Below are 17,565 nucleotides of genomic sequence, written 5' to 3' on the forward strand. Positions count from 1 at the left end.
GGAGGAGGGCCACAATATCATGGCCACCAACAAAACTCAGCAAGGATTGTTCTTGCTCCAGCTTTAACTTCTGTATATCCAGCAGCGTTGCCACAACGGACCGAATAGCTTCGCTCTCATCTTTCTCAGCCGCCATAACTGAACCACAACTCAAACTAGCGCACAACATCTTCATCATTCTCAGCCACTCCATCTGTTCGCTGATTGGACCTATAAAAATTTTGTTTCCAAGAACCGAGTAATACACCAAAATCCCAGACCTAGTAAAGAAGCAAAATGACGTACTTAGGAGGGCAGAGCCAGGCTAGCACAGTGCGTTTTCTGCGCCAAAGTCCTTGCCAACAAATGCATGAGGCCTTTCAAACTAATAAGCAGACTAATTTGCAGACAACTCATCTCCAATACCGCAACAAGCCCAGGGCATTTTTTGAGCGCAGGGCAAAATCATTTACCCTCTCCCAAAATGAGATGAGGGAAGTCACTGCTACTGGCAAGGAAAAAATATCATATACAGTTGCTGACAAAATCGCCAAAGCAAAAAAAAGGCATACAATTGCAGAAACTTCGATTTTTGCCATGCGCAACAGAGATTGTCAAGGAATTATTTGAAGAGGACAAAACAATTGGCAGAGACAGAGTCAGAGTCTACCAACAACAAAAACCTTTATTTATAAAGCACATTTAACACAATACTAATTGATCCAAAGTTCTGTACATAGTGCATAGCAGAACTATGCTATAAAACAACAATTAAAAGTTTCCAAAAGCTAAAGAATAAAAATGGGTATTTAAGAGTAGATATATATCCAATGAAGGACGGCTAACTTTTTCCATTTGCGATTTAAGAGATAATTGATGAGTGCCCTTACACCTTTTGACAAACTGCCATTCTTTCTATCTAGATCAGACCAGTCCGGCCCACAAAAGATAAATGAATAAATGCAAAGGTGACCCTTTTTACTGGGGCACGTGCCCCAGTATAAATCTGCTGTGCCCCAGTAAAATCTAAAGTTTGAGTTTTAACAATTTATTTTATTAGTCAGTGCATTAATTTAGATTGATAATCCGCAGTATCCCAATCAACGCTTGTAAAAGAGTTAAACCGAAAATACAAATTGATGCACGCATAATTCCATGCCAGCGTGCTCTTCTGAGCTTGCCAAATAGCCACTGCAGCACGCACGCAGAGGTCCAGGTGTCGGACTCGGCACACAAGTCAGAATGATGTAGGAAACATTTGTAATGTAAGAAAACATTACAAAACTACAGATAGTTTCTAAATGATAGGCCTGCCGATCTTATTTTGACTAAAACATAAAAACAATATTACATTAAACAAAAAAAAAACAGTATTTGTGCTGAAAGGAATGGGAAAAAAATACCTGCCAAAGCTGATATCAAACTTGCGTCCCTGAACTGATGTATAGTGGGTTAAGCAAGGGGAATTTTTATAGCCGAGTAGTGCATTGTGCGCAGCAAGCTTGTTAGAGAAAAAGGGGATATGAATAGTGGCCTGTGCCCCAGTAGAGTTTTCTGTTTAACAACGCCTCTGAATAAATATGTTGAGCGGTAGGAAATCTGTAGTTCTGAAAGACTACAGTGATCACACGAGTATGTGCGCTTACTTTGCACAGTGGATTTGCTCGCGTCCAATATAAAGTGAAGAGGCGGAATTTGCTGTGCAATGCGCGTATAGTGGGGCTTGACCGTAACGTGCCACAGAAGCGTCCGGTGTGAATAGGTGGTTAGTCCCTTGGGTTATTGGGGGCCCTAAAAAAAATAGTGTAGGGGACCCTTTTTTTATTGGGTCAGGCTGGCCATGGTTTAGTCTCTAAAACTGCACTCTGCTTTGTGGATTACAGATATGGGTCTGACAGCAACACCCAATTCTGAATTACAATCCATAAAGTTATGCTTTTGTAAATGACTCATTCTTGGCAGGCGTGTCATTAACCTACTGGCATTTATAACATCAATGTGTGGCTTATTATCCTGTCTAAAGCGGTTTGCTTTTAGTTCTGAATGGTATATCCAGGGTATGTTGTATCTTATCTTGTCTTACTCTTGCAGGTGGAGCGCTCCTCAAACCCTGACCACGTCCCGTTTGCTTGACAATGGATGGTCCTCCGTCCCCCCAGGTAGTAGCCTGGGGCACAGCCTAGCATAAGTTGTGCCCCAAATTCCGTCAGCCAACCAGAGAGCAGCCTCCACGTCATGTGATCTGAAAGCAGGCTGTCGATGCTAGGGCATTGAATGGCTGTTGCAGTGAGTGTGAAAGACAGAAAGAGAGAATAGGGAGAAGAATGGTGGAGTGGGTGATAGGGAACAGTTAATGGAATACTGTAACCCTGGCCTTCGTTTCAAAACGATCAGACAAAGACTAGCACAAAAGGCCGGACACTTTCTTATATATCTCTTTTATTCATCCATTTTGCTGATTCGTCTTCAGCACAGTTCCTTTGCAGCCTTTCCATTTTTTATGAAATTGTGTGAGGACTGTAATGACAGTACCCAATGCAACTTTATCATTTGATTTGCTTGTTATTCAGAGAACTGTATCCCACTATATGTTCATCAAAGGGTTAGAATGATATCATAGGCTTAGCTTTGTATTCGATACCATAGAGTGGTATCAATTCAGTTTGTTTCATCAAGGTAGTTCAATCTCAAAACTTAATAAAGAGGCAGGGCAGGTACAAGTTCTTCAACACATTTAACGGTCAAAACAAACTACACACTATGGTTGGTAAAAAATGCAACAACAAAGAAATCTTGAGAAGATTCATCTTGTGAATTACCTTTTCTATTTCTATATGTATCTTAAAATGTCACGGTGGTTATGACATTTCTCCAAACACTCCAACTACATTAACTTATATCAAAAGCATATATCAGCATTATCTTCTCATGACTGCAGGACAAAAGTTCCCAAGCAAGGTACGAGATGTGGGAAGGCTAACATGTCTAACACTACGGTAGACCTGATGTCTCCATAGAGGTCAATGCTGTGGGATTATACAGTAATTATTTGAACAAACAAATATTTAGCATCACATTGTCTTACAGACTCCAAGTAACATTTGCCATATTGCCATAGTAACTCAGTAAAATAATAAGTTAAAAGGGTGTATTCTTACGAAGACATTGTGGTGACTGTGCAGCGTTGCTCCAGGTCCCATCCTCCAAACACACAGCTGTCATGGCAATGCTGGGGTCCAGGCGGAAGCCATGGTTACACTGGTAGGTTACCTGGCTACCGACAGTGTACTGGTAACCATAGAAAGAACCATTGCCGGGAGGTTCTGGGATTCCACATGAAATTGCTGTGAGAGACAAGAACAGGATAGGTACAGTCACAAGCCTTTTGTCTGTGATGCAGCTATTATTCAGTATAGTAGCTACTGGTTAGTATAATAGCACTTCCACACAATAAACTGGGCTGGGTGCATGTTACCTGCTATTTGTCTTTATTGATGCACTGCCTCTCTGTAAGTCAGTCATGGATTTGACAGTGCGATGAAGCCTAGCAGTCATTACAAGTTCTATTTTATTTTCTTAACAGGACCCTTACATAAGACTCAATGACAGACTTCAAAGTCTTCAAAGACACTTATCACAGAATATAGCCAACTCGTTACTAGAGAATGTTCTCATGGAATTTCACACTGTCTAAGACTGAGGAGACTTGTTGTAAACTACTGACAAAGCTTTATCCCACTCAAATCATAATTTTCTTATTTTCTGCTCTGTTCATTCTATTCTCCTTATTGGTGGCCAGACCTATTGTGTCGTCTTCTTAAATTTATTACGTACCTTCTTCTTCTCCCATTGGGGTCTATGGCAGCCCCAAGAACCGTATGGTAAAAGGTTGTGAAATTTGGCACAATCTTTGGGGACAGTCCCCTCATCACCATCAATTCCCCTCTTAAAAAAATTGCTAGTGCTAGCTGGCTATACTCCTCTCCATAACTGAAAAGGTTTGACTTTACACAATCGACCAAATCGGCCTAACAAGGTATAGATATTTAGCTTAAAGGCTACATAGTATAGCTAGCTAATGTTTATTTAGCAAGTTTCACAGAAATCAGTAAACTTTTGAACCGTAAGCCTCATAAAAAAAAAGAGGTATTGTTGGATTTCCTGGGCGAGTTCAATGGTGCCATTTCCAGTTATACAGATTCTCTGCCATTTTTGCACACTTGAACGAAGCCGTCAAAAAGGAAGTGAGGTCATATCTCAGCAAATCTTTAGGTGCGTTCGACATGACCCGACTTCATGCGGCGCTGCAGGCGGCTGACTCGAAACAGTGAATTCTGGGTAGACTTTTTGTCCGACTTGAGACGGCGCCGAGGACACGTCACTGTGACGTCGCCATCAAAGTCCCGTGAGATCGATTCGAGAACTGCCGGCTGTGTAGCCGAGCTCATTTTCTCAAGAGCAACTGCACGGGCTTTAATTGAATTAAAAATGTTTTGAAGAAAGGGTTTTAGTCAGCATCTTCACTAACGGAAAGACTAAGTAAAATTATAAATAAAGTAAAGTAAGCAAACAGCGCTTGATCGGCCATGACTGACATCAACGCAGCAAACCACGAGAAGCTGGAATGTCCGACTTCACAGAGCTGTTTTCAACTCCTCCCCGACTGCAAGCGGCTACTCTCGCCGGTCGTTTCATGCAGCCGTAGTCCATGTCGAACGCACCTTTTGATACATGACACCAAACTTGGTACAGGGACTCTGGGCCCCGGTTCTTAAGGGATCCACAAGTTTGTGTAATTTGACCTCTAGGGGGCGCTGAATTAAGCAAAATTGTGTTTTGGCCTATAACTGTAGATTTTTTTTACTTTAATTAAGAGACTTCTTTGTGTCGTGATATATTGTAATCTGGTTAACTTGTGATACTAGCTGAATTGATGCGGACGACATTTTGAATCAATAAACTTACAAAATGTCCAATCTTCACTAAATGTGGCACAGATTATCTTCAGACCAAGCCTCACTAAAGTTCAGATTATTTTTTTTTTTTCAAAACCTACAGCCAATCAAAATCTGCAGCAAATCCGTCAAACAGGAATTTGGGTCGTATCTCGACAAATCTTTGATGGATTCACACCAAACCTGCTGAATGTACACGGAACCCTCTTCTGAGGATGTCTAACATGTTTTCTGGGTCATTTGACCTGCTTGGCCACCTCATTGCTGCTTGCGACTATATTTGGTGGCCAAGCAGCGAAGCTACCTAAAGTTTTTCTACCTTTTCTTATTCTTATTATTACACATCTTCTTCCGCCATGGGAGTCTAAGGCAACCCCTAGAACCGTATGGTCAGAAGTTGTGAAATTTGGCACACTCTTTGGGACTAGTCCCCTCATCAATTTCACCTAGTTTCATGTCTCCCATTCCAACCACCTAGCGCCACCAATGGGTCAAAGTAACTTTTTAACGTGTTTTTGATTTTGATTTTCACAACTGTTTGTTAGTTACAGCCAATCAAATTGATGTGGCCACCATTTTGAATGAATTAATACAACGTTTTTTCGCTACCTTTCCTGGCTGTCAAATTTTCACAAAATTTGGCAAAGATCATCTTCAGACCAAGCCTCACAAAAGTTATCTCATTGAGTTTTGATGTTCGCAACCGTTTGTTAGTTACAGCCAATCAAATTCAACAACTGATCCGTCACTAGGGAAGTGAGGTCTTATCTTAGCCAATCTTTGATGCATTGACTCCAAACTTGGTGTATGGACTCAGGACCCTGTTATTAAGAGGTCCGAAACAAGTAGTGTCATTTGACCTCTAGGGGGTGCTACAATAGGCATAATTGTGTTTTGACCAATAACTGTTGATTTGTTTGTCTTATTTAAGTGATTCCTTTGTCTCTTGATATCTTAGGTGATCCCGTGTCTGACATGTTAACTTGTGATACCAGCTGAATTGATGCGGCCGCAATTTGAAATGAATGAATAAAACGTTTTTTCCCTACTCCTACAAAATATATCCAATATTCACAAAATTTGGCACAGATTATCTTCAGACCACAATTACCTTGACATGTCAAAATAGGACTGAATTACAGCTGTTTAAACTTGGGCCAAATCTGACAACCGATTGCCACACAAATATTTTTACACAGTTACGTTTACATTTAGTCATTTAGCAGACGCTCTTATCCAGAGCGACTTAAAGACTGACAGGGATCAGATGGCTGAGCGGTTAGGGAGTCGGGCTATTAATCAGAAGGTTGTTGGTTCGATTCCCGGCCGTGAAAATGACGTTGTGTCCTTGGACAAGGCACTTCACCCTACTTTCCTTGGGGAAAATGTCCCTGTACTTACTGTAAGTTGCTCTGGATAAGAGCGTCTGCTAAATGACTACATGTAAATGTAAGTACAGGGACATTCCCCCCGAGACAAGTAGGGTGAAGTGCCTTGCCCGAGGACACAGCATCATTTGACATGGCGGGGAATCAATCCGGTAACCTTCTGATTACTAGCCCGACTCCCTCACCGCTCAGTCATCTGACTCCCTTACAGTTACTGAACACAGTAATAGCTCCCTCGTATAAGTTGGTGTCCTGGCAAGGGCAACGTAAGAGGTTCGAATCCAGCCAAAGCCAACAAGCCTGTCATGTCACTGGTTATCTGTTTACACTATCAAACATCACCTCACTCTATCAAAATTATTTTAGATTTTCGAAACCGTTTGTCCGGTAGAGCCAATCGAAAACAGCAGCAGAGCCGCCAAACAGAAAGTTGTGTCGTATTTCAGCACATCTTTGATGGATTCACACCAAACTTGCTGCGTGTACTCAGAACCCGCTTCTGAGGATGTCGAAAGTTTCTTCTGGGTCATCTGACCTGCTTGGCCACCCCATTGCTGCTTGCAGCTATAATTTTTGTTTTTGTTAGTATTCTTATTATTATATTTCTCCGCTAAATGGCCCAATAGCTCAAAAAGTCCTGGACCCGATTTTTTCCAATTTGGCCCAATGATACAAAAGGTTACTCATTACTCCCAGACGGCTAGTGGCCCATGTGCGCCCATAGGTGGCGCTATAAAACACGCCCAAAGTCTACGTGATTTCCCCAGCGCCCCATTACTCCAAAATGCCAGAAAATTGGAATACATGCCTTATTTCTCATGGGGAACAAAAAAGCCTCAAGGACCCATATTGTCAGACTTATGAATTTTCTTGTACTGTCCAAATTTGGTACAACCTTCAAAACCCTTCTCCTCATGAACCATAGATCCAATCGACTTGAAATGTGTTCCAGATGTGTAGAATACATGCCTTTATATAGGCTAAAATGGAATGAGAAATGTAATACAAAATGTCTGAAAGGGGGTGTATTTATGTAAATGTACACATTGCGTCAATATCTTTGTGTCAATAAATCTAATATAATTTTGACTCATGGTTTTTCAAACATAATGGGGTTCAAGATGACATCACTCTGAAGTACCATAAACTATTTTACCTTGGTATGTCTATATATGATTGATTTCAACTGAATTGCTCCACAGCGCTCCAAATTGTCACAGGCTCATCCAGCTCCTTGACACTAGGGTGACCACCTGTCTCGCTTTGCGTTGCACAGTATTTTCACCCCTTGTTCCGCATGTTGCATATTGAAAATTAAGCGCAAAGACGGACAAGTTGTCAACCTACTTGACACACGCGCAAGCTTGTCGAGAAGCACACACATTCTTTCTGGAAATGGTGTGCTGACCAAGCCCCCACCCTTGGTCTTTTGTTCCTGTTTCATTTCGCTTCCAATCGTAGCTCACCGTTACGAATATAAATTATTTTCGGCGGCCATTGTTGTTTTCAACTGGAATCGCATGATAGCCAGTTTGGAGGCAGCCACGTTTGGTAAGTCCTATTTTTACTCATTTTAACCTAGAATCAATGATTGGGTTCGTGAAAGTACACTACTCTTGAATTATGGTGAAGGTTAGAGCACTTTGAGACCTTTAGATCGTGAGTTTGAAGTGACAGAAAACCGAACTCGAAAAGTAGCTAGCTTTTTCCCTCTGTGTAATTACTGAATCATGTAGCATCTCTGCGAATTCATAAAAAAGGTAGAGGAGGGCAGCTTTTAGGAGAACAAGCGATTCCCCACAGACCTGTCGGCTCAGAAATTTGATTAGGCTCGTGAAAGTCTTTGTAATAAGCCTATGCGCCAGGGAGACCGCATAGGCTTAGGCGGCAGCCATGTTTTGGTCGCGTCATGTTCATAAGTTCACCATTTTACAGTTGGGTCGACACCAAAAATTTCGAGGAGGGCATCCTTCAGGAGATGTGGGAATTGTGGTTTTAGCCAGATGCTCCGATTATTTTTGTGATTTGTGGAAAGTGAGACTGCGTCCCGGGGGTATATTGTTTTGATTTGGCCTCAGAGACAGACTCTGCTCGCTCACTGGCCGTGTGTAAACAATATTGTCTTTCACTCAATTTTACTCCTAAAACGTCAGGGAGGGCTGCTTTTTGTAGACAAGAGCCTGTTGAAGATAGCCAGTATATAGGATCTTTCAAAACAAGCCTATTTCTTTCGTCATTTTCCTGAGAAAGCGACCTACTTTAGCCAGGCTAGTTTCACTCGGTCAGTATAATTAAAGGTCTCTGACAGTCTGAATCACTGTTTACAGGCAAAGGTCGAGCTGGTCTTTTGTCAGATGTGTATATATTGACCAGTTTAGAGCTAAATACTCCTGCCAGAGCCTGGAATCGAACCAAATGTTTTGAGTGACTTTGCATGGCCGGGTCTCCTTCAGGTCACCACATTTGGATTCAAGTTCAAGTAATGCCACTGCATTTCACAGTCAAAACTGTAGTTTATGTCAAGTGTAGATGTAAAAAGCTTCATTTTTCACAACTGACATGGATCCTTTCTTCACTTTTACAGGTCTGGAGGGTCATGCAGAAGCCTGCTCAACAGAGTTCAACAGAGGATGCTGAGAGAAAAACAGATCCCTTGCTGGACTACCCCCCTCTAGCTGGACAGAATCAGAAACAAGACAGCTTCTCTTCAGCCCTGACCCCAGGACAGCTTCATCCAGCTGGCCTGCCCTGACTGCCTGCCTGCAGGCCCTGCTTCCCCCTGCCTGCAGGCCCTGCTTCCCCCTGCCTGCAGGCCCTGCTTCCCCCTGCCTGCAGGCCCTGCTTCCCCCTGCCTGCAGGCCCTGCTTCCCCCTGCCTGCAGGCCCTGCTTCCCCCTGCCTGCAGGCCCTGCTTCCCCCTGCCTGCAGGCCCTGCCTGCCCCTGCCTGCAGGCCCTGCTTGCTCCTCCAGAGACAGACAGTCACCCCACAGACACAGTAGCTGCATTTTTGAGGACATTGATGAAAAAGGACAAACCAGCATTATTTACTTTGATGAAAGTCTAAATGTTTAATCCTTTCCATGTCCCAGCATGCCAAGCTGCTGACTTTTCGTGTCTTACGTAATGAAACCAGTTCAAGTTATAGACTTTTGACCTAAATCCAATGATTAGTCATTTGAATAAAAACCACTCAAGAGAAGTACTGCTTCTTGGATGATTTGTGTTCCACATCAGTACATCTCACACATTTGCCTTTGTTTCCATGGGATTCATGGAATTGCTAGTTTCTGCTCCACCATTGTGTAATAAAAAATATAATTTAGGACAGCAATTCCATTTTTGTGTTATCCTTTCGCATTACACACATTTAGTCAATGTTCTTAAACTCAACCGATTGTTGTCATTTTACCATACTGTTCATATTGAACAGGCATCAGTGTTTGGGAAGATTACTGTATATTTCCACTTTTGATTTGTATTTCCGTCCTAAATTTGGTCTTTAATTTCAATTGGAAGTGGTATTAAAAGGTCTTAAAAAGTCTTACATTTAACTTGTTTACACCTGTTGACACCCTGTGAAGCCCCCCCCCCACTCCAAAGACAGTTGGTTACAGAGAGGTGCAGACATTAAGTTAAACATAGTTATGCCTTAAGAGTAGAGTAAAAAATAGAGACTAAATGTGTAAATGGATGTTCAAACTCAGTTCTCTGAGTTGGTGCATGTCAGTTTAGGCAAAGGCTGTCTTTTAAACCTCTAGGTTTAAAAATAATTCAGATTTGATTGGAAATCTCTCTTTTATAAATGTATAGTTGGATTTGACATTTAACAGCCATTAAATTCATTAAGCAAGTTGTTTAACTCAAACAACCATAACACAGTAGGCTACATATGGTATACAAAGTTGCAGTCAGATTTGGCAAAATTGTTAGCTTGGATGTTATCTTGACAAATACATGGGGTCTTGATGATGATGCGCACGCAGCTTCAAGGCAGAAAGATGCGTTACATTTCAGGAGACGCCGGGACCTTAACGCGTCAGTAGCATCTCGTCATATCACACAGTTGGAGCACAGCTAGATCATCAGCGTCAGCGCTCTTGGGTACCCAGCATGCAGTGCGGCATGTCAAAAAACGCCAAGACTTGTGGTAAATAGTTTGGTTACAAAAGCTATGCAAGGGATTTCAGTTGTTGCGTTCGTTCAGTTAGATGTTTGTAATATTGTTGTTTGTTAGTTAAAATAATCTTGTTGGTCACCCTGAGAGTGCATGTTGTGTGGTTTAATGGGAAGTGAGAGTCGGCCTTCATTCATTTATGTCGGCAAAGAAATCGTCATACACTGTGTCTTAAACCTTTTGCCAACGAGGCTATTCTTCATTGTTAGATGACTGTGGTTCTGGAAAGCGGTGTAAGCCATTTTTGAGAAATTCTGGAGATGTTGTTGAGAGCAATGTGTTTTGATTGTGGGAGGAGAATTTTGGTCGACATCTAAATTCATGCGTCCGCTACAGCATTGCTTTGGCTTAACTTGTGCTGGGAGGGAGGTAAACGGCATGGATTGGGGGATAGTGTGCGGGCAGGTGTGTTTTTATATAGGGTGAAATGGAATGAGAAATGTAATACAAAATGTCTGAAAGGGGTGTATTTATGTAAATGTACACATTGGATCCACACTCAATATCTTTGTGTCAATAAATCAAATATCATTTTGACTGATGGTTTTAAAACCTTATTGGGTTCAAGATGACATCACTCTGAAGTACCATCAACAATTAAAAATATGATTGAATTTGAGTAGTTTAAACTTTGGCTGAATCTAACAACGCTTACCACAGAAAAAACAGCTTACTTTTTTATACACTAACTGAACATATTTAACACTAAGAGTAGCTCAATGGACTGGGACAGTGACCTGCAAAGTATAAGGTTGTAGGTTTGAATCCAGCCGCAGTCTTTAAGCCTGTCGTAAATTTGAATATCTGTTTAGTTAAACAGGGTGACATCATTATGAAATACCATGCACAATTTCATGCCATTCCACTTTCAAATGTCAACCGTTTCTTAACCTTTGTCCCAAAGCTGACCAGAGGTAATACTAGGCCCTTTCTACTCATCCATTCTCAACAGTTGGTGTGTAGCAGAGAGGATAGAGAGGCTGCCTTGTAACCTTATGCTCAAGAGTTCAAATCCCCATTCAGCCTATTGTAGTTGGCCCAACATAAAGTTGTTTTGCTCTCTTGTTGTCCAACTCTTGACCTTCTACAATGTACATTTTTATAATATTTTGTCATTTTGCGGAGGAACCCGCATCGCTGCTTGCAGCTATATTTTTCTATTATTTTTGTTCTCTGATTTCCTACTCACCTTGGCAGAGGGGTGGTGGAGAGTCCCAGTTGTACAGTCCATTGCTGTTGAGTCTACAGGTGGAATTTTGAAATCCTACAAGACGGTAACCAGGATTGCAGTAGTATTGCAGTCTGCTTCCTGGTCTCAACCGTGTCCGGTTAACAATACCCCCATTAACCGGAGGGTTATTAATACTGCAGTACAGAGCTGAGGGAAGGAGAGTAGACGGAGAAACAGGAATCAGAAATCCGCATTCTATCTCCCCGGTGGTGAGCATTTTTTGTAAGTGATGTGATGCACTGGCCACCATATGACAGTTGATTGTGAGTGTCAGTATGAATCCTATAATCCTTTAACCCTCAATTGTTTGTTACGGTGGTCTATATACATCCTAAAGCAAACGCCAAAGCAGCAGCTGAGTTGATATTTAAAGTGACACAAGAACTGCAATCGATATCCCCAGATTCCCCCAATTTTATTATGGGAGATGTTAACCATTGTAAACTAAAGGGCACATTATCGGGGTTTTATCAGTATGTCTCATGCCCTACTCGCATAGTAAAACCGTTGACTTGTGTTATGGCTCTACCAAGGAGGCTTATAAATCTGTGGGTGGACCCCCGCTTGGATCTTCAGATCACAATGTAGTACATCTTTTACCGACCTACAAGACTGTGCTTCAGCGTGAGCAGGTTGGATAAGGTTTGGACTGAGGAGAGTTCCCTTGCACTTCAGGGCTGTTTCGAGTGTACTGACTGGTCAGTGTTCCTGGACTCCTCTGATGACATAAATGAACTTACTGATGTGTTGCGTAGCTATATTACATTCTGTAAGGACTCTGTGATCCCTACCAAGGAAGTTAGAATATTCCCAAATAATAAACCGTGGGTTTCAAAAGACTTGAAGAGTGTTTAAAGTCAACGGAGAGCGGCATTTAATAGTGGAGAGATAGCCAAGATGAGAGAGTTGAGGAAAGAGGTTAGGGCTGAAATTAAGAAAGCAAAGTTTAACAACAGGGACAAAATAGAGACAGAATTAAAAGTAATAGTCTCAGAACTGCTTGGAATGGCATGAAAAAGATGACTGGCTGTCATGTAAGGGGTAATAAGGCAGTCAGTCTGGAGGGTTTAATTCTGATAGCCAATTGGCTGATAGTTTGAATGATTTGTATTTAAGGTTTGATAAACAAGATTTTAATGGACAGATAGACAAGATGAGGTGCAAGACTACGTCGAGTCAAACATTGACCATTGATGTTAACTTTGTTGCAAAACTGTTTAGGCACACCAACAGTATGAAGAGTCCAGGTCCTGATAAGATCTGTGGCAAAGTACTAAAGATTTGTGCTGATTAGCTCTGCAATGTTTTCCAGGTTATTTTTATGAAATCTCTGGAGTTACAAAAGATTACAGAAATCTGGAAGCATTCAATTTATTGTCCCTGACGCAAAGTGTACAAAACCAAAGTCCTTAAATGATTTTAGATCGGAAGCACTTACATCGTTACTCATGAAGGTTTAGAGAAAGTGGTAGGATGGGCTGTTAGGCAGCAGATCCAGGGTTTTCTGGATCCTCTGCAGTTTACTTATAGAGCTGGTAGGGGTGTTGAGGATGCGTCTCTGACGCTGCTGAACAGCTTGTATCATCACCTTGAGGGCCCACTAACTCATGCCAGACTTCTGTTAATTGATTTTTCTTTAGCTTTTAACAGTATTCAACCACACTTGCTAGTAAAGAAACTTCTTTCTGACTTCAAACTTGATATGAATATTATTGGATGGATCTTAGATTTAATGACAGAAAAATCACAGTGTGTGAGAGTTAATGGTATCCTTTCAGACAAGCTCCATTCATCCACTGGCTCACCCCAAGGTTGTGTACTCTCTCCTCTCCTTTATATTCTCTACACAAATAGCTGCATGAGTAAGTGTGAGAATAGACACATCATAAAGTTTGCAGATGACACGGTCATACTCAGCTTGCTGAAGGGAGGGGATATGGACCATGGCCTGGTTGTCAATGACTTTGTGTCATGGTGTAAGGAGTTTCACCTTGAACTGAATTTGTCAAAGACCAAGGATATGATTAACGACTTTAGGAGTTCGGTAATCATTCCCCAATACACAATTATTGAGGGGCTTGAGATTGATTTGGTGGAGAATTATAAATATCTGGGTACTGTGTTTGATAACAGGCTGTGCTTTCAGACCAACATAGATGCCATTTCTAAAAAGGTACAACAACATCTCAATTTCCTGAGAAAAATGAACTCTTTTAAGGTGTGCACCAAAATGATGACGCTGTTTTATAGGACTTTTATTGAGTCAGTGCTGACATTTTGTGTGGTGGTGTGATTTGGGAATCTGAATCTGGCTAATAAGAACAGGCTTAATTGGCTTGTCAGAGTGGCCAGTAAATTCGTTGGGGTAAACCAAGTCCAGCTCTCTGAGCTTTATGTTCAGCAGGTCGCAAGGAAGACCCAGGCCATATTGGCTTGTACCGACCATCCCCTGAAGGGGGAGTTTGAGCTCTTGCCTTCAGGAAGGAGGTATAGAGCTCCCACCCACAGAACAAAACAATCTGGGGACTCTTTTGTTTGTTTTGCTATTGGGAGGCTAAATAGGCATAAATGAATGGCATGGGTTTTCAACATTAAGTGATCCTTGTACTGTATTTTACTGTATTGCGTGTTATCTTTGTGTGGTGTCAGGTGTGCTGTTTATGTTTATGTAGTATTTTATGATGGATTAAATTTGTTTTAATACAGTAGTTCAGATGTGTCTAAATCCACTCATCTTAAGCCTGGTTCAGAGGTGTACAAGTCCTTTGGGTCGAGCATGGTACAGAGTTGTACTAGTCCTCTTGGCTCAGGACTACTGCATTATTAAACAGTCAGTTTAGAAGTCTGACATCCTGGCAACTATTCCTCTACAATTGTACCCGGCCATCCTTTGCCTGGACATGGCAAACCTCAATATTACTAGAACTGTATTTCACCAGCAGTCACATTCACCAGTTCCCCCTATATGCCCCAACCCCCTCTCTCTTTCTCTCCCTCTTTCTGGCATATTGAATAAATATAGAAACATGAGGGAACAAACTGAAATAATAAGCTAAACAGTGGCTGGAACGGCTACACGATCAACTGAAATGAAAAAAAAGAGGAGAAGTGACAGGCAGCCAGAAATGGAGAGAATGAGGAAGAAAGAGAGGTGGGGTGGTGTGGAAGAGAAAAAGAGAAATTGAAAGTAAAAGTAGCTACTGAGGAAGAGATCTAAATCCTGATAGGTCACTGATGGAAACTTCACCCTGAGGTGTCCTTCCTCACCCTGATGCACTGCTGGATGATTGACCTCCATTATTGAGGCCTAGCATTGCTGCCTGCAGGTAGCAGCGGCTGGGACCGGGCTTACACTAATGCTACCTAATGAACGCTAACACCAAAAGCATCACTTCCTGTCTGCCTGTGACCTAAAATAGATGCAGAATGATGGTGTGCCTGCAAGCAGAAAACATGCTTGGTAATAATCTCTGATAGATCCTAGAGATGTAGGAGGGCAGGGAAATCACACTGCATCGGGGTTTAAACTTCTCTCATGCCACATATGGCTAGGCTTCACAGATGTACTCAGAAGAAACACTGCTATAACAACCATTCACACATTTAACTGGGTTAAAAGCCATTTCAATATAACAGAGCCATAGGATCTCTATTACACATGTAATAGCAGGGTATGGCCGATCAATGACTCAGCCATCGGTCACAAGCCCAGTTAAGCACCATTACGAACAGGTTTCAGGACAATGGACAGTGCCTAGTGCTCCCACCACAGTTGCCAGCAAGTCTTCTTATGTAACCATAAAGCCTGAACAAAGACAAGTATGCATACAAAAGACCTCACAATCCAGACCGTGTATCTTGTGTCCGCCTACTGTTTTACCTGCCACAGTGTATGTGTGTGTCTGTCTGTTTGTGCATGTGATGGGGGGCTGACCTGTGTAGCGGATCTTGAAGCCTCGTTTGCTAGTGGCATGATCTGTTGACCAGCGCAGATAGAGCTGATTAGTCTTACTGGTAAAGTTCAACTGGGTGGAGTGGTTACCACTCAATGCCACCAGTAGGGGGTTCTGGCCTGATGGACCTGAGAAAAATACAATAAAAAATGAATAAGACCATAAAAGTGCTGGTTCCACCAAGAGACAAGCATTACAATCTATGAAATAAATCTGGATTATGAAGATCTAATCTAACTGCATGTTAGTAGAGAATGTTCATACCATCAAAGATTTCCAGTTCGTCAAACTGCTTCTCGCTGTGAAACATCTCCACGTAAATGTGTATCGTGTAGGAGGGCAGGACACGCAGCAGCCAGGAGCACGTCTGGGAGTTAGGGTAGTTTTTGGGAAACCCTGGACTCAGGATCACCCCAGAGGACCATGAACGCTCCTCATTAGCTGGGCACTGAGCTGCAGGTCAACAACATCAACAATTTGTTATTCAGGGACAACAACATTTGCTGTGGCCTCAATATACCTCCAGGGTTTGAACTTCTTTGCTTAGGAAACTGGCGATCTATGTGTGAAACTAATGGTTGGTAATCTATGAACTAAAGGGACTGTTGGTAATCTATTGTAAAGGTAAAGGCATTCTCTCGGTCTGCCTAATGGGTGTGTGATAATGGCAGCCGGCCAAATGAAGTAGAGCTGCAAAATTGCATTATAGTATTGGAGCTTTGAGGAGGAAATGTGGAGAGCTTCTCTCCGTATATCCACAGAAAAGGTTTGTTAGTACTTTGTGCTCAAACCTAATGGAGTATGTTCCTGCTCCATCTGTATGATAGCACTGACTATAATTAGACCTGATGTGTGGAAATAAGATGGGAATAAAATGTGACAATGTGTTCACTGCTGTTTTAGTTCTGATCACACACAATACACAGCACATAAACAAATGAAACACATATATACACGTACTGGCCTCATATTTGCAAAGTCATAATTTATGGAACAATGCTTGAGGAGTCATCACAGGGACAGGAGGGTGAAACATCACTTTGAATGCAGAAGTGGCACTGATATGTTGCAAAAATAACATAACCACGCGGCAGATGTTTGAATGCTGAGAATGCTACTAAAGCACAGAGGAAGAGGGTTGGATAGGGATAGAGAAAAATACACAGAGGGAGTAGGACTCACAGAGGTAAGTTTGAACTGCGTGTGAACCTTATCTTACCTTCACATGTGGGGGGAGGAGACTCAAACTGCAGGTGAGAATTGAGTTGGCAGGTGAGCTCACTCTTCCCTACCAAAGTATATCCTGGTAAACAGTGGTAACTGACGATGTCACCTGAGGACAGTAAATGTGCATCATTAATTCAGACGTAAGCATCTTCTGCCAGATATTCTGATCCTGATCGACCTGCCCTGCAGCTGTCCAGGAAGAAGACCGTTGTGCTTATTCAAATATGGCAGGTACATTTCTGTGGATCATGGGTACAATCCTCTGAGCGTATTGGTCTAGGAAACATCCAATGTCCAACAATAAAGGCTGGTTAATGGGACCTGCAGTACTATTGATCAAACAAGTTTGTGGCATGTTAATAGAATAATATTCTCCAATTTAGCTTGGGAGGAGCCAGGTTCAGGACCCGTGCCTTACAGTCATGGGCTAGTAACAAACTGGCTGATACTGACTACATGTCTGTTCCCTGGTGGGTAATTCACATTATCATATTTTTCTGGTGAGAAAAAACTTTACAGTGCTTCATTCACAAGGTAATCAAACCACATACACAGACAGGTAGAGATTCCTGCCTTTCTCTCTATGAATCCACAACTATGTGTGTGTTGAATAAATAAATACAATTATATAAACGGGTTTACTGCCACTGACTTGTAC

General features: G+C 41.9%; 1 protein-coding gene across 1 annotated transcript in view; it reads right to left on the reverse strand.

The window, feature by feature from the left end:
• LOC124473714 (CUB and sushi domain-containing protein 1-like) overlaps positions 1-17,565 on the reverse strand; it is a 386,561-nt gene that overhangs the window by 63,435 nt on the left and 305,561 nt on the right. Inside the window, exons 46-51 of the mRNA XM_047029350.1 lie at positions 16,900-17,013; positions 15,945-16,133; positions 15,662-15,808; positions 11,686-11,874; positions 3,138-3,323; positions 2,063-2,257 (exon numbers count right to left, since the gene is read on the reverse strand). Coding sequence (XP_046885306.1) covers positions 2,063-2,257; positions 3,138-3,323; positions 11,686-11,874; positions 15,662-15,808; positions 15,945-16,133; positions 16,900-17,013 — 1,020 coding nt within the window. The remainder of the gene's footprint in view (positions 1-2,062; positions 2,258-3,137; positions 3,324-11,685; positions 11,875-15,661; positions 15,809-15,944; positions 16,134-16,899; positions 17,014-17,565) is intronic.

The sequence above is a fragment of the Hypomesus transpacificus genome, chromosome 11 (assembly GCF_021917145.1).
Source record: "Hypomesus transpacificus isolate Combined female chromosome 11, fHypTra1, whole genome shotgun sequence".
Lineage (NCBI taxonomy): Eukaryota > Metazoa > Chordata > Actinopteri > Osmeriformes > Osmeridae > Hypomesus > Hypomesus transpacificus.